General features: G+C 39.0%; 1 protein-coding gene across 3 annotated transcripts in view; it reads left to right on the plus strand.

Annotated features, from left to right (window-relative positions):
• Oxr1 (oxidation resistance 1) overlaps positions 1–18,169 on the plus strand; it is a 406,656-nt gene that overhangs the window by 193,281 nt on the left and 195,206 nt on the right. For all 3 annotated transcript variants that reach the window (XM_029531089.1, XM_029531092.1, XM_029531090.1), the window contains exon 3: positions 9,990–10,186. In XM_029531089.1, coding sequence (XP_029386949.1) covers positions 9,990–10,186 — 197 coding nt within the window. The remainder of the gene's footprint in view (positions 1–9,989; positions 10,187–18,169) is intronic.

Consider the following 18,169-nt stretch of genomic DNA (forward strand, 5'->3'; position numbering starts at 1 on the left):
GAATGCCAGGCCATCGGTTTGCAGGAGCCAAGTCAACCAGAATGCTTTCTTTCCCCAATTCCTATTCTCCATTTAAGTTACTGGCACTCTTTTGTATTTGTTTTGAAATGCAAATTTCATTAAAGAAAGCTCTTTTCAGTGCCTATTAGGGGATGATTTTTGTAACACTTTACTACAGGGTATTTTATCTCTCTCACACACCTACATATTCCATTAGGCTATATTTACAATTATTTAACACATTTAATTAAGAACATTGTTTAAATTTTAGAAAGATTTCTCCCCTCATGGAATTTGGAAATCAAAGGTAGCATTTAGCAAGTTTTCTTGTCAACTATAATAGTCGACTTTAGAACTCTTGAGAGTAATTCAATTACCCACACAATTCTGCTTTCTAAGACTGTGCTAAAGCTTGTCTTACACAAGCCAGAAAGCCTATTAAGGATCCTCTAGATGTTAACAGAAGTAGGAAAGTACATCACCCTTCAAGTCTCACTTGGGAAAGATGTTTACAGAAGAAGCAGAGAAACCAGGAAAATGCTGGTGTTCTCTTCTTCCTTTGGCTTTGCAGCCTCAGCTCAGTCCAGGCGACTTTAAAAGGGTGGTGGGCCACTGTGAAGTTTTTCAGTAAAGTAGAACCTTAGCAACTATGACATGTACCCGCTTATATAATCTAAGCCATCACATCAATTGTTATGTGTTTGTTTGTTTGTTGTTTCCCTGTTGCTGGTTTCACTCCGTAGGAGTAAATGCTCCCTGGTGGTAGGTATCTTCCCTTTCTGTTCATCGCATGTCCCTGAAGAACACATTCTAGCTCACGGAAAGTAGCCATCCTCCATATAGAGCTCGTCCCTCCTTGCCAGTTTCACTGTGTTCTCTGTTTGGGGGAGACAGGAAGACCAAGAGTTTCATTTTAATCATTGTGCCATTAGCCATTACATCATTGAAAGGAGGGTAAAAGTCACCCAATTTTTCATGGAAGTTATTTAATGAATCATAGCATGTACTCAGAAAGAGGCAAAAATTATACATTTTTCAAAAAGTTAATACGCTCAGTGCTTAGATTACATAAAAAGATTACTAAAAGACCTAGCAATGTCTTCATTTGTCATCAGTGTAATAACTTAACATGACCCTGTTCACACTTTAAATATTGTATGTGGTTTGGCCTGGTTCTGTTTTTGGTTTTTGTTTCTTTGTTTAACACTAAAATAGGTATTTCACTGGAAGTCTTATGCTGTATTCAGTTGTAGATACTGGCGACATCGGTCCTTTCCCGCACTCTTGGAAGATGTCAACTCGAAACACACCTCAATCCAATCTCCATGCTCTTCATTTCTCACTTGTGAGGAGTGAGGAATGCTCTCCTATAGCACCTTTCTCCCATTCCTTAAGAAAAAAGGAGCATTCTTTGAGAAATTCCTGTTGTCCCTTGATGCCAGCATTGTCATCTTCTGAACTGCACAGAGGAATCACTCTTTTAATGAACTGTTCCCTAATTTTTTCTTCATCTAGTTGTGTACTAAAATATACCTGTTTCTTGAACTCCCACTCTTTCATAGTGTATCACAAAATATCAGGATTAAAGGAAACTAATATTTAAATTGCAAAATATTGCTTCATGATTTTAGATTTTCGTTGGATTTGGCATCATGGTTTTAAAAAGATAAAAAAAAAGAAAATAAAATATACTGAAATGAACAAATGCTGTCACATCAAAGTTAGACAAGACAAACCAACAGAAGGAGGACATACCAGGATAAAACACAAGACTCGGAGGCCCACTTGTTTGAACACTCAGGAATCCCATAAAAATACTGAACTGGAAGTCATAGTTGGTGATGAGAGAACCCGGTACCGGCCCACACAGGCCCTGTGCATGCTGCATCAGTCTCTGTGCATTCATATGAGCTTTGATCATGCTGATTTAGAGGGCCTTGTTTCCTTGATGTCCTCCATCCCCTCTGCTTTCACATTTTTTCCATCTCCCCTGCTGCAGGCTTCTCTATGCTTTGAGGAGAGGGATTTTATGGAGACATCCATCCCATTTAGAACTTAGCACACAAGGTTTCTCTCTTTCTACATAATGTTGGTCTGTAGGTCTCTGTACTTGCTCCATCTGCTTCAGGAAGAAGTTTATCCTATAACAACTGAACAATGCACTGATTCAGGATTATAATAGAAATTTATTAGGAGTCATTTTATCACTGTGTATTTTAGATGTCATTGTATTTTAAGACTAGTGGTATTTGGTTTTACTGAAAGACTCTAGGATATCTAGTCTCTGGTTCTTGGTCACCCAAGTAGTGATAAGTGTGGGTTCCATCTTGTGAAATGGGCCTAAAGTCAAATCAGTTATTGGTTGGTGACTCCCACAAGCTTTGTGCCACCATTGCCCTAGCCTATTTTACAGGCAGGACACCATTTATAGGTCACAGGGTTTGTAGTTGGCTTTGGTGTTTACATTTCTCTTTCTGTAGCATGAAGAATACATTTCTGTACCAAAGACTCTAGAACAAAGGGGTGAAGGCACTATGAGGGGACCTGCTTGACTTCTCCATTTCCAATGAGTAGTGAAGGTGTTTCAGCAATGGGACTTTGCTGTCAGTTTGTGGTGAGCAGCATATTGTCTTGGGTTGTATGGGGAGTCCCATGGAATCCCCTTAGTCAACACCTCAATTAGATGTGACCCAATTTCCTTACTGGAAGCTTCATTTAGCCAGTTGGGATTCGGTCTCTCCCATTACTTGATGATTGTCTTTGTACATATATGTATCTTAGGAAGTTTCTACTATAAGAGATTTCTATACCACCCCTCAAATGGCCCTGGAATTTAAGCTTTCTTTCCCTGCTTTCATTCTTCCAATTCCCTCTCTGCCTCCCAACTTGATCCTCCAATTCTAGCCCCACCCCTCACCATCCAACCATCATTAACTATTTCACTTTCCTAAGATGATCTATCTGTGCTATCTGTCCCTTATTCTATGGTTCTATCCTCTGTGGTTCTATGGATTGTAGCTTGGTTATCACTGACTTCACAGCTAATATCCACATATAAGTGAATACGTCCTATATTATCTTTCTGGGTCTGGGGTACCTCACTTGGGATTTTTTTCCCTAGTTCCATCCATTAGCCTACAAATTTTATGGTGTCATTTTTTTTAACAGCTGAGTGAAAATACTCTGCTATGTAAGTGTACATTTTCTTTATTCATTCTTCTGTTGAGGGACAGCTAGACTGTTTCCAATTTCTTGCTATTATAAATAGAGCAATAGTGAACATGGTTGAGTAAGTACCTTTGTTGTAAAATGATGAATCCTTTGGGTCTATGCCCAAGAGTGCTATGGCTAAATCTTGGGACAGATAGATTACCATGTTCCTGAGTAATAGCCACACTGATTTCCATAGTATATACTTAGTATATACATAATTATACAAGGCTGCAGTACCTCCAGCAATGGAGGAGTGTTCCCTTTACTCCACATCCTTGCCAACATAAGCTGTCACTTGTTTTATTACTCTTAGCCACTTGGACAGATGTAAGATAACATTCAAAGTAGTTTTGATTTCCATTTACCAGATGACTAAGGATGTTGAACATTTCTTTAAGTATTTCTCATTCATTTGAGTTTTCTTTACTGAGAATTCTATTTAAGTCTATACACATTTTAATGGATTATTTGTTTATATGATATCTATATCTATATCTATATCTATATCTATATATATATATATATATATATATATATATATGTATATATATATATAGTAGTTGCTAAAATCTTTCCTCATTTTGTAGACTGCTGATTTGTCCAAATGCCAGTGTCCTTTGCTATGCACAAGCATTTCAGCATCAAGTTGTCCCCATTATTCAATTGTTTATTTTAGTGCTTGTGTTAATGGTGTTCTATTCAGAAACTCTTTTCCTGTGCAAATGAGTTCTAGGGTATTTTCTCAATTCCTTTTTTTTCAGGTTCAGTTTGTCTGATTTTTATGGTCTATGATCCATTTGGAATTGAATTTAGTGCAGGGTGATAACTCTGGAAGTATTTGAATTCTTGTATATGCATCCATCCAATTTGACCAACACCATTGTTAAAGATACTGTGTTTTTAAAAAAAATGTGTGGTTCTGATTTCTTTATTAAATATCAGGTGTCCTGTATATGTGGATTTATGCCAGGGTCTTCTGATCAACCTCTCTCTCTCTCTCTCTCTCTCTCTCTCTCTCTCTCTCTCTCTCTCTCTCTCTCTCTCTCTCTCTCGTGTGTGTGTGTGTGTGTGTGTGTGTGTGTGTGTGTGTGTGTGTGTGTGTGCCAATGCCAACTTGGTTTTATTACTCTTGCTTTGCAGTACATCTTAGGATCAGGAATGGAGTTATCTTTATTATTCAGGATTGTTTTAGCTACCCTGTTTTTTTTGTGTTTGTTTTCTGTTTCTATGTGAAGCTGAGAATTGTCCTATCAAGCTCTCTGAAGAATTATTTCGGAATTTTGATGGGTATTGCATGAATCTTTAGATTGCTTTTGATAGGACAACAGTTTTATTATGTTAATCCTAATGATCCATGAGCATGAGAGATCTTTTCATCTTCTGATATCTTCTTTAATTTCTTTCTTCAATGTCTTGAGTTTTTCATACAAATATTCAATTGCTTGGTTAGAGTTCCCCACCAAATATTTTATATTATTTGAGGCTATTATGAAAGGTGTTGTTTCCCTGATTTATTTCTCAGTTCCTTTGTCATTTGTAAATAGAAAGGCTACTGATTTTTGTGAGTTAATTTTTATATTCATCTATTTTGCTGAAAGTGTTTATCAGTTGTAGTTTTCTGGTTACTTATATATCCTATACTATTCTCTGAAAATAAAAATAATTTGACTTCTTCTTTTGCACTTCAATCTTCTTCAGTTGATTATTGCTCTAGCTAAGACTTTAAGGACCATATTGAATAGGTATGGAGAAAGTGCAAACCCTTTTTTGTTCCTGTTTTTAGTAGAATTGCTTTGAGGTTCTCTCCATGGACATGGCTGTTGGCTATGGGTGGCGGTAAACTGCCTTTATTATGTTAGTGTATTACCATGTACACTCTCTCCAGGGCTTTTATCATGGAGGAGTGTTGGATTTTATTTTCTGCAGTGGCCTTTTCTGTATGTAATGAAATGAACATGTGGACTTTGTCTTTCAGTTTGTTTATTTTGTGGATTACATTTATTGATTTATGTATTCTGAAATATCCTTGCATTTCTAGCATGAAACCTATTGACATGGTCAATGATCTTTTTGATATATTCTTGGATTTGGTTTTCATGTATGTTATTAAGTATTTTTGCAGCAATGCTGCTCATAAAGGAAATTGGTCTGTAAGTCTCTTTATGGAGTGGTTTCAGCACTGATTTTGATAATTTCTTCTGTCTACTCCTTTGGTGTGTGGTATCTTATTTTTCTTCTAGAGCTCTCAGGTGTGCTGTTGAATTACTAATATGAAATTTCTTCCTTTTTTAATGTGGGCACTTTGTGCTATGAATTTGCTGTTAGAACTACCTTCATTGTATCTCATAAGTTTGGGTATGTTGTGTATTCACTTTCATTCAGTTGTCTGAAGCCTTTAATTTCTTTCTTAATTTATGTCTTCATCCATTTGTCATTCCGTAGAGGGTTGTTTGGTTTCTATGTGTTTGTAAGGTTTCTATTGTTTCTGGGGGGTTTTCCCCATCTTTAATTCATGGTGGTCAGATAGGTTACAGGGAGTTATTTCAATTTCTTGTATTGGTTAAAACTTAGTGTCTGAGTATATGGGCACTTTTGTAGAAAGTATCATTAGGTATAGAGAAGTTACCATCTTTGTGTTGGGGAAAATGTTCTAACTATCTGTTAGGTTTATAGCATCAGGTAGCTCCAGAATTTCTTTGTTTAGTTTTAGCCTGGATGTCTTTTGATGAGAGTGGGGTAATGAAGTCTCCCACTATCAGTGTGTGGGGGGTCAACATGTGATTTAAGCTTTAGTAGTATTTCTTTTATGAATTTGGGTGCCTTTGTGTTTGGAGCATATATGTTAAGAATTACAAAGTGCTCTTGGTGAAATTTTCATTTGAGTATGTAGTGTCTTTCCTTACCTCTTCTGATTAATTTTGGTTTGAAGTCTATTTTGTCAGATATTAAAATGGCTACATCAGCTTGCTTCTTAGGTCCATTAGCTTGGAATATTTTTTCACATCTTTTTATGCTGAGGTGATGTCTATCCCTGATGTTAAGTGTTTCTTGGATACAAAAGAAGGATGGATCATGTTTTCACAGCCATTCTGTTAGTCTCTGTCTTTTGATTGGTGAATTGAGTCCACTGATTTGGAGATATATCAGTGATGCTCTTTCTTTTGACTTTGCTTGTCTGAGATTATTTATTCCCTGAATTGCCTTGTTGTAGCTTACCTTTTTATATTGGAATTTTCCTTCTAGCATCTTCTGTGGAGCTGCATTTGTTTTATAGATAGATGCTGCTTAATTTTGGTTTTATCATGGACTATCTCCTTTTCTCTGTCAATTGTGATTGAAAGTTGTGCTGGGTATAGCAGTCTGGGCTGACATCTGTGATCTCTTAGAGTCTGTAGAATGTCCAAAACTTCTGGCTTTTAAAAGTCTTATTACAAAGTCAGATGTTATTCTAATAGGTCTGGTTTTTATATATGTTATTTGGTCTTTTTTCTTTGCAGCTTTTAATATTCTTCATTCAGTATGTTTAATGTTTTGATTAGTTTGTACTGAGGGGAATTTCATTTCTGGCACAGTCTATTGGGTGTTCTGTATGCTTCTTGTACCTTGATAGGCATCTTTAGGATAGGGAATTTTCCTTTTATGCTTTTATTCAAAATATTTTCGGTGCTTTTGAAGAAACCTGGGGTTTTCTTCCCTTCCTCTAATCCTATTATTCTTAGATTTGTCTCTTCATAGTGTCTCAGATTTCCTGGATATTTTGTGCGAGGATTTATTTTTTCCGATTTAACATTTTGACTGAGGTATCCATTTCTCTTACCATGTGTTCATTGTTGACGTTCTCTCTGCCATTTCTTGTATTCTGTTGGTAAATTTTGTTTTTGTAGTTCCTCTTTGAGTTCCTAATTCTTTTTATTTCCAGCTTTGCTTCAGTTTGAATTTTCTTTATTTATGTTATTTCATTTTCAGGTATTGAACTGTTTTGTGAATTCCTTTCCTCTCTTTGTGCTTTCATAGATTTCTTTAAGGGATTTTATTTATTTCCTCTTTAAAGGCCACTGTCATTTTCATAGAAGCTGTTTTAAGGTGTTTTTCTCCTGCTTCAACTGTGTTGGAATATTCCAGGCCTGCTGTGGATGGATTGCTGGGCTCTAAGGAATACATATTGTCTTGGCTGTAATTATATTTTTATGTAGGTGTCCAGGTATCTAGGATGGGGAAGATTCTAAGTCACTCTGTACTAGTTAAAATGTTTCTGAGTGTTGGGATCCAAGACTTAGAATGGAGCTAGGGCTAGCTATGGGACTAATGGATCACTTGAGGAAGAAAAACAAAGTGTTCTGTCCCTCTCTGCTTAATTAGTCCCTTTGGAATGGGAGCAGCAAGTGAGGGGAGGCCACAGCAGAAGGTCTGCTATAGAGCTAGGAATTAGACTTCAAGGAATGGAGGAAGTTAGAAGATCTGCAATTAGTCCTACTTGCTTCACTGGTCAGAATGGCCCAGGAAGGAGTTCACTGAGAGTGTGCCTCCTTAGAGGTGAGGGCTGGGTTTAAACACTGAGGGGAGAGGGGAGTTTAGGAGGGAAAGAAATGTGGGATCCACAGGAGATGGGTATGTTGGAGAGTGAGAAGGTAGCAGGTGTTCTCTTGCAGAGCAGTTTAGGAGAATCCTGTGGGGGGGATTCCATTTAGAGGAGCAGCAGGAGAGGTAGACCTGCAATCAGGCTGGTATAGGGTTTGCCCCGTTTTCAAGCCTTATGTAAATAGAACCTTACACTAGCCACACCTCTCTCCTCCCGCTCCCATTGCTATGTAAAATTCAGTGGCCAGAGACTCAGAGGCACTTTCAGTTTCTGTGTATGATGAATAGTGCGGGTATGCCTATTCTCAGACATGACTTCTAGATAAGCTACGCATCCTTGGGGCTCTAGGAGACATGGGTAGACATTTTTCCAATGTGATCTTGACAGAGTGTCCTCCCACTGAGGCATGGGACTTCCAGTTACTTCTCATCACCATGGTTTCAACTGTGTTACATTGTAGCCACTGTCTTGGCATGTGTTCTGAATGCAATATGGCTTTATTCTGTATTTCTCAGAAATAATGTTGTGGAACACATATATTTGCTACTGGTTTGAGTAAAATATTCTCATGGATATTAATGTCACACAGGAAATAAAATAGTAATTATATTGGTGATAGTTAACTGACTAAAACTTATACAGCTTTCATTAAAGAAATTGTATCAATAGAACACATTCCCCTGTAAGGTTGTTGTTGTGTGCATTTAATTCAGGAGAAACTTACTGAAGGCAAATTGTGAATTTTGCTGTATGACATCCCAACCCAAGTCTTTGGAGGAATTAGGTAGAATCCAGGGTTCTGGAAACCCTAAATACATAATGAGGGCATGAAAATATGTTTGACTTTTGAAATTCCATGTGTTTAGCTGTGATGATCATAAATAATGAAGACAATTGCTAGACTTCCTATAGGGAACGAAATTTTTTTAAAGATGGTATATTTGCTTTCAGAATCATTAAAGTAAGCTAAGCTTAAGACCTAAGAATATTAGTTGTGAGTTTAAAACATTTGAATGAACTGAATCATCATTTACAGTAATTTTTTACAATCATAATATCTACATGAATGCTCAAGATATTTTGTGGATAACTTTGACTTTTCACATTAGACCTTGATTCCTCTTGAAGATGTAGAAGTGGGGAAAACATTTATTATTACTGGGCATGTGTGAAGTGGTACAAATGCTCTCATTTTCATCATTAACATAATGTAGCAGACTAAGCTAAAAATCACTAGTAGTTGGAGTTAGGGAGATAGGTCAATGGGTAATGTCCTGGCCACGCGAGTATGAGGACCACAGTACAGACCTCAAAACCCTCTTAGAATCCAAGTGGAGGATGGTGAATGGTGACTCACCTGAAATTCCAAAACATGAAAGGCAGGAACAGGGAACCTCTGGGGCAATCTGGAAAATGAGGCTGCCGAGTCTGTGTGCTCTGTGTTCAGCAACACCTAGCCACACTGACACACAGCTTGTCTCAGTAAGTGAGGTGGAGAGCAATCAAGGAAATTGTTGATGTCAACTTGTCTCACCACTGCCCATGGGTGCATATGCACCAGTATCTACCTGTGCATGTGTGTGCGCATGCGCGCGCACACACACACACAGGACACAGAAAGAAGAAAGGCATTAGTATATTAGTTAAAATGTACTCATTTTATTATATTTTGCTGAGTTGCCATTGCTTATTATAAGGACGTTTAATCGGAGTGTTCCTCTTAGAAGTAAATGTGATGATCAAGTGCAGTTCTCAGACAGTGTTTTCCTACTTGTTCCAAACTGGCCTGGATCTCAGGATCTTTCTGACCTAGTTTCTGATGTTCTGCTTATGAGTGTGGCCCCCATTGCTCGACCAAGTGCGATACTTTCATCTGCCTACCTCATGTTGCTTGCTATCACTAAAATAGTAGAAATCCTCCATCACATTATGTTTTGATATATCTTAATGAGCTGCTCAAAATAATTAGAAACATTTTTCTCATTGGTTTAACCATTTTTCTAATTGGCTTAATACCTCTTTAACTAAATTATCTTAAAACATTAGAGGGAAGTTTTGTAACTTCTAAATAGACCAGGTTTTAATTTAAAACCCAAAGTAACTCTAGTGCTAAAAATAAAAGGTCATGATGGAGATAAATGTGCGACTACTGTCTCCTGAATCAGTATTCACAGTGTGTGGTATTCTTCATCTGTAGGTTGAAGAAAAAGTCCCAGTCAGTGGATATTACTGCTCCAGGGTTCAACCCTTTAGGTGGTGCAGGGAAGCAAGCACCACAAGCCAGCAAGCCCCCGGCACCCAAGACCCCCATCATCGAAGAAGAACAGAACAACTCAGCAAACACCCAGAAGCATCCTTCCAGAAAAAGTGAACTGAAGAGGTTCTATACCATTGGTGAGTGCAAGGGGCTTTACAAGTGAACTCATGCCACTTGACAGCTCTGTGGATGGCTGCAGGATTTGCTTAGTTAAGTTAAATGACTCCTTGTTGCATAATTGTGTGTCTTTCTGATGGTTTATGTGGACTAGTCATCGAGTCTTATTAGTCTTATGTGGTCTAGTCATCGAGATGAAAGATGCACAACTACTAAAGTCTTTAACAAAATTGGGTAAGAACATGGGCTCAGTGGCCATCTATAGCTGAACAGAAGAGAAATATTTTTCAGAGTCTAACCTTATGCATCACTATTTTCATTTCAGCTGTCCTCAGCCCACACCGTTCTTATATTTTGCTTTTGTTCTTTTCATTTTTCCCTCTGGGCTTCTAAGTCTCTGACCCTGTTCTGTCAGGTTGTAAAAACAGTGGCTGATGTCAGCTTATCGTGGAGCCTTTATGAAGGGAGAAAGTTATTGTATTCTGAAGAAAACCAAGTTACACTGGAGAGCTGTTTGGACTCCCCGCATTGCAAACTCTAGGGGTCTAGAGTCCAGAAGTAATCATATCACACAGCAGTAGGCTGTGAACAGGGTCTTGCAGTTACTAGGCTCCTGTGTCCCGAGAGAGAAGAGTGCTCAGGAATTTTGACCTTTGCTGGAGACTGTTACATAGGGGACTAAATCCATTGAGCTGAAAACTTCTGTATACCTGCCTTTCCAGTGGGTCCTTGAATAAGCAATTTTTCAAAAGTAACAGTTTGCATGTTTCAGGTAAATTTAAGATGAAAGGCTTTGCACATGGGTACATGGCAGGTAGTAAGTTGTGGATATGAAGTAAGAAGATGGCTCCTGCATGCTTCTTAATTTGGAGGAATTTGGTTATGTTTCACCAAATAGCGGGAGCTGGGGCTTAGACAATCAAAATGCTATTGGGGAAGTTGAATATTTTTGGTACCTGAAACCCTACAGCCTCAATATGGAGTGTTTGCCTGAAATGACAATATTTTTCTCAGGTATTTCAGACACCTATATATTTATACATTCAAATATACATTAAATATTTTATATTATACATTATAACCAGGAAAGTAGGTTTCTAGTTCTAAAATCCAGGGCATGTTCTGGTTTCTTATGACTCATTGCTTCCTTCAAACTTACAAAATGCCTCCCGAAGGCTGTGTGCTCTTTCGGAATTTTCTGATTGAGGCTGCTTTCTGTTGCTTCCCCTTCAAATCCTTATCCTTGGTCTTCTCATAGCTTTCCTTGTTCTTATTAACTTTTTCAAGGCTTTAAAAACTAACAAACAGGTAGAAAACATAGTGTTCTAAGGAGTATCTGTCATCACAAACTTTTGATTGATATAAGACAGTAGAGCAGACAGGTGCGCATTTCCACTTTCAAAATTTAATGTTAGCATACTTCAAAAAAATTAATTAACCAGAACATCCCTTAAGGTGTATGCCACTGCCTGTTTGCCAGGGTCCTTTGCTCCTGCTGTTTGTCACATATGCAACCGTCTATATTTTTCTGATTTATGAACTGATTAGGAAGAGTAAGTGTTTGGCCTTCAGGAAATAAAATCTGTCTTATAAACTCCTTATTTCATCTAAATAAGACAAAAAGGTTGACACACTAACAAGCTTGGCCGTAGTGGATAAAAAAAAACTCAAGGCTATAGAAAAATAGAAGTCTAAAGGTTAAATTTCCAGGCAGAAAAGTAAGCTGTGGGTTGCTTTTACTTACTCTCTGTGCATGCTTGTGCACACATTTATAGGGTATACTTACCTGTGTATGTACAAGTTTTTGCATGTGGGTATTGGGTGCACTTGTCTGTGTGTACATGTGCTTGTGCATATGTGTATTGGCTGTACTTACTTGTGTGCACATGCTTACCCATGTATATGTTGAGTAGACTTACCTGTGTGTGTACATGAAAATCCAGATGTTGACTTCAAGTGTCTTTTTTTATTGTTCTCCATCTCACTTTATGAAGCAGGATATCACCAAGACTGGCTTATCTCTACCTGACTAAGTACGGGTGTTACAGGCATATCCAACCACACCTAGTTTTTGTGTTGTTCATGGGGAATCTGAACCCTAACCCTGAAAGCACTTCACCCCCTGAGCCATCTTCCCAGCCTCATGGCAATTTTTTAATTAATGAATTTGCAATGGTTTGATTTATTATCAGTATCAAAAACATGTTTAATTACTGTGTTGAAAGAGTTGTTTGGATTCTCAGCTTTAATTTGTCTATATAACCTCTCTTCTAATTGACTCTAAAAACATTATTTTTAAGGCTAAAATATATCAGCTATGTAACTGAAAGTTCATTTCATAAAACAAATCTATTTCAGTATCCCTTCATTTAAAAAGCAGTTAGTTCAAAACAACAGCATTTTAAAACTCCACATGTGTTACAGTTCTCTTCAGGACTAGAGCAGAAAGAAAAGGGGATTTGTTAGAATGACTTACAGACTGTGGTGAACCACAGTCCAACAATGGCTATCTACTGATAAGAAAGTCTAAGTTTCCAGTAATTGTTCAGTCCACAAGTCTGGGTGTCTCAGCTGGACTTCAGTATACTCCAGACTCCCAAAGAAGTGGACTCAAATGCCAGTGAAGGAACAGACTCTCCAGTGTGAGTCAGAGCAAGAAGGCAAATAGCAAGTATCTTTCTTCCATGGTCATTATCTAGGCTGCCATCACATCGGAAGGTGTAGCCCAGATTTAAGGTGGAACTTCTCCCCTCAAAGAATCAGGACACCCACAGTCATCTATAGGATAGAACACAGAGCCCCCAATGGAGGAGCTAGAGAAATTACCCAAGGAGCTGAAGGTGTCTGCAACCCTGTAGGTGGAACAACAATATGAACTAACCAGTACCCCCTGAGCTCGTGTCTCTAGCTGCATATGTAGCAGAAGATGGCCTAGTCAGCCATCATTGGGAAGAGAGGCCACTTGGTCTTGCAAATTTTATATGCCCCATACAGGGGAACGCCAGGGCCAAGAAGTGGGAGTGAGTGGGTAGGGGAGCAGGGTGGGGACATTCGGGATAGCATTTGAAATGTAAATGAAGAATATATCTAATAAAATAATTAAAAAAAACGAATCAGGACTTAGGGTGGGTCTTCACATTTCTGAAGATCCAATCAAGAGAAATCCCTCACAGGTGTACCTAGCCACTTGGCTTTTAGCTGAAGATGGAGTGGAGATGACAATCATGAATAGCCATCACAGGATGAATTAGGAATTTCATATTCCAGAATAAAATAAGTCCCTCTATCCTATCTCCAGTAATCCTCAGAACAATTCTGTTATACTCTGTCTATACAGATGAGGAATCATGTCTAAAAGATGCACAAGAGGTAACCATGAACCATCGATGACAGGCTCTGCAGGCAAAATTCGTCCCATATTTTAGCACTGAAGAGGCAGATCTGTCAATGAACAGTAGGCCAGCCATTCTGCAGTGACGACATTTCTATGGGTAACATAGTGTCCTAAATAATCTCATGGAAAGGAACTATGCCAATCAACCTGTAGGCCAGCCGGCCAATCTGCCCTTTCTTCTGTACCTTTCAGTGTCTCAATTCAGGATTTGTACAACTGAAAATCCCAGGGATCCCTCTGGTGGTGCAGTGCAGTACTACAACTAAGTTGATCCATGGCCCTCTACAGTTCTTTACAGTCACTATATGAATCGAGCTGGAAGAATGTTTTTATTTTAAGAAAAGCCAGAACAAATTGAAATGCCTCTTTAGGTTAATGAGAGACATAAGTAGCTTCTCTAGGAATTGATTTTTGACCTCAGTTATCTTTCACAAACGTCTGTATAGCATCTATCTCCTTCTGAGAGAACCTTAAGAAACAGATTATGCCTTCTTTGCACACACGGCTGCCTTCTGTCCTTAATTAATCCTAATGGAAGGTGTTCATTAAAAGTAGCATCATACCAAAAATTGATAGCATGCAAACTCACTTTTTATAGAATAATCAGTCTTTGAATATGTATAATAAAATTTCACTTATTTAGACTAAGTAGAGGGAAAGCTACTCTGTCTATATGAAGCCTCAATCTTCATTTGAACCTTTAAAAAGTAAAAATAAGTCACTAGATGAGTATTGCATTTTAGATAAGAGTCTCTGTGTGTGTGTGTTCCCTCTCCCCTCCCCTCCCCTCCCCTCCCCTCCCCTCTCCTCTCCTCTCCGTGTTCTGCTCTGTTCTGCTGTAGACAGCTTTTTCTTGCTATTCATAAAACTCTGGTTGAGATAGCTCTCTCTGCAGGTAAAAATTCTACAAGCTATCTAGATAGTGCATGGTTTTCTGACCAATGTTAGAAAAACTGCTACAAAAGAACTATTAAGTCATCTGACCAAGTCAGAAATCCTGTTAAGAAAAAAAAAAACTCTTCAAGAGCTGCTTTGCTTTCCAAAGATCTCCAGAAGCTCAGCTCTCACTATCGAAAATTACAGAGAACTGCTACCACTTTCTGCTAGCTCATCCCATGAAGACCAAAAGCCCTTTTTTTAAATTTACATATCAATTCAGTTCTTTATTCCAGGCTCCCTTTTGATTATTCTATGAATCTGCATACTGGTGGCCCCAGCCCTTTGATTCTTTGGAAACAGTAAGCATATGTTTTCTTTTAAGATAGCAAAATCATTTAGAGATCTGATTGCCTCAGTTACACACAGATGCTAAACTAGCTGGGTGGAACCTTATCCTGAAATTACAGTATGTACCACACCTGGGCCTAACCTTGCTGTGTCTGGGGCTGACCTTGAACTCAGGAATCTGCCTGCCTTTGTATCTGTGTGCCTTTGTATCTTTCTGATAAGCTGGCTCATTAATGCAGCTGCCTTTGTTCGGTTAGATTCATGAAGTTCTCATAATTCATATTGCCTCTTTATTTTTGCATAATTGAGAAATTATATATTTTCAAACTCTTGTATTTAGAGCTCTTCTCTATAACCTTTAGGGCTGTCCTGAAGGCCCCAGTGCTTGCCATTTGCTGAGACATAGCCACACCTTCACCTCCTGGACTCCTGCTGTCTAATTAGCATGGAGTCAATAACATTACCAGAGATCCATTCCTCGGAGGAATATGAAATAATATACATCATTACACCAACCAGCATTGTGCCACTACAGCCATCAACACTCAACTGGAGGCTCACACTGGGATTCTCTCCTAGAGGCAGGAACCATGTCTCTGTCCCCGCCAGGGCCAAGCCTGCTCAGCAGCCAATGAAAGTCTAAAGCATGTGGGTTCAGCTGGGTGGAGAATAGCGAAATTAAATATCAGAGAGAATATAACAAATTCTAGAATGCCTAAATATCAGAGAGAATATAACAAATTCTAGAATGCCTAAATATCAGAGAAAATATAACAAATTCTAGAATGTCTAAATATCAGAGAGAATATAACAAATTCTAGAATGCCTAAATATCAGAGAGAATATAACAAATTCTAGAATGCCTAAAGTTTTTATTGTTCCAAATATAGCTGTTGTCTATCTAGAATAGTATACATGTCACTTTGCCTCTGTAGAATGTCAAGATTAGCAGACATTCAAAGTGACTTTATCAGTTGACAGTTGAAGTATGGCCACTCAGTGGGGGTTCTCTCTCTCTCTCTCTCTCTCTCTCTCTCTCTCTCTCTCTCTCTCTCTCTCTCTCTGCCAAAGATTTTAAATTCCAACTCCATTTTAGAGAACCTGACCTAAGTTTGACCTCAGGTAGACTAACAGGCTGCTAACTAGCATTCGTTTCCAAGTTGCTCCCCAACAAAACCTGAGCCTAGCTGCAGTGTCTAGGTTAATCCCCAACAAGAGCAGGGTCTCTAAGTTATTCCCCCAAAAAACCTGCACCCCCAGGTTACAAGCCCACTCCCTGCCTAAGGACCACCAATACAGAGGAGAGCAGAAGTCTATGATCTGACTCCCAGCACCAGACAACTAAGTTGAAGGCCACAACAGCTTTCCAATTAGATGCTTATGCATAGATTCCCTGCTTGCTGCTTACTATAAAGCTTTGCCCTGATAGACAGTCTGGGCTCCCTGACCACCAAAACTGACCTGTGTGATGGTGGTGCTTAGGGGGTGGGGGGTGGGGTGAGCTCGCTCAAGTGGAATAAAGACCCTGCTGTGAGCTGCATCTGATTGGCTCTTGTGTGTGTGTGTGTTGGGATTACTAACATTTTCCTACCTGCCCCCCCCCCCGTCTCTTAGTTCACAAAAGCAGTCATGTTAGTGAAGAATTTGATCTCGAAGATGAATGTTTTAAGTAGGACCTCCTCACTCCTCCTAGCTAAATGACCATAAATAGGGTATTTAGGGTCTCAAAGCTCATTGTCTTTCTTTGGAAAAGGAAATAAATCTGATACCTATTGAAAGGGTTGCTTTGATATACAAATGAAAATATTATGAATGAAGTGCTTGTAATAGCCCCTGGAGCTTAAAGATTCCAATAAATGAAAGTGAACTTGCTGCGTGTGTGATGGAGGTAGCATGGCCCTGCCCTCATGAACCAAACTTCCTACCTTGATAACGTGCAGAGTTTGTCCATATTTTTCCCTGTTGAAAATCATGCAGTGTCTCTCATTCCTATTAAGATGAAGTTGATACTTTATAAAGTGTTCATGTCCTGGCTCTGCCTACTTTGCATCTTCATTGCAGATCCCAACCCTGTAATCCAGGCGAGTCAGATACTTTATAGTGTAGTACCCCCAATGCTATTGTTTTATATGTATTGTGTTCAGTATCCTCCAGCTAGTTTTCTACCATCTTCTTCTCTTTTTGCTTCTGAACAACTTTCGTTAGGGTTTGGGAATTGATAAAGACCCCAGACTCAAATACAAGAACAGAAGAACTCTGCAGAAACAGTCAGCAAAATGGCAGTGGCTCCAGACAAAGGCATGCAGGCCTTCTTATAGGAAACTGGGGGAACCCTCTAGAAGAATTGGGTAATCTCTAATGTGATTGGAAGGGGCTAAAGCCTTGATATTAACATAATTTTGATTGACTACTATGTTAGGGTTAGGTAATCTCAAACTTCATTGGTGGGTGCTGGGATGTTCCAGATGAACTGCATTCCTTTGGTGAAGGTACAGCTTCAGTTGCAGCTTACATCATGCAAATAAGTTGAAGTTTGGTACCAAGAAGATATCCTGTGAGATACTGGTGAAGCCAAGGTCCAGAGGAAGTCACCAGTGTACCGGAGATGCCAGTACCGTGGGATGACCACCAAGAAAAGCAGCAGCAGTGGAGTGAAGTCAACCGGAGCCTAGAGTGCTACACAGGGCAGAGCTGGAGAAGAGACCTAAATCCTTTGGAGAATTCCAAAAGATCGTGATCCCTTACAATGGAACAAAAAGCTGTGAAGTCCAAGTTGCCCAAGATGTTAGAGATGCCAGAACCTTAGGATACCTGCTGAGGAAAGCTGCTAATAGGGACTGGAACCAGCCCAAGAGAAAGAATTATGTTTCAGTCAACAAAGCTGAAGGAAGTTGGACATCAGACATGGAAGTGCATAGTTTGTTCATTTGTGCTTGCCTTAGTCCAGGATTTCCTCACTAGGACACTATCTTGTGCTCTGATTTTTTTATTTTGATTTTATAAGGGATTACAGTTCAGAGATTGTATGAATCTCAGAAAAGATTTTGTACTTTGGATTTTTAACATTGTTGAGACTGTGGGGACATTGGAAGTTGGACTAAATGTACTTTTGACTATGCTATGTCTAGATATGCCCCCCCCAGACTCATATGTTTGAACAAGCTTATGGGTCCCATGGAGTGGGATGTGGTAGCCCATGGGAAGTGGCATGTGTGACCTTGGTAGAATATGTGTGGCCTTATTGGCAGAAGTTTGTCACTGTGTAGATGGGCTTTGAAAGCTCCTAGTGTTCAAGCTCTGCCTAGTGTTAAAGAGTCTTCTCCTCCTGGCTGCCTTTGGATCAAGATGTCGAGCTCTTGGTTCCTCCAACACCAAGTCTGCC

This window comes from Mus pahari, chromosome 17, assembly GCF_900095145.1.
Source record: "Mus pahari chromosome 17, PAHARI_EIJ_v1.1, whole genome shotgun sequence".
Classification (NCBI taxonomy): Eukaryota; Metazoa; Chordata; class Mammalia; order Rodentia; family Muridae; genus Mus; species Mus pahari.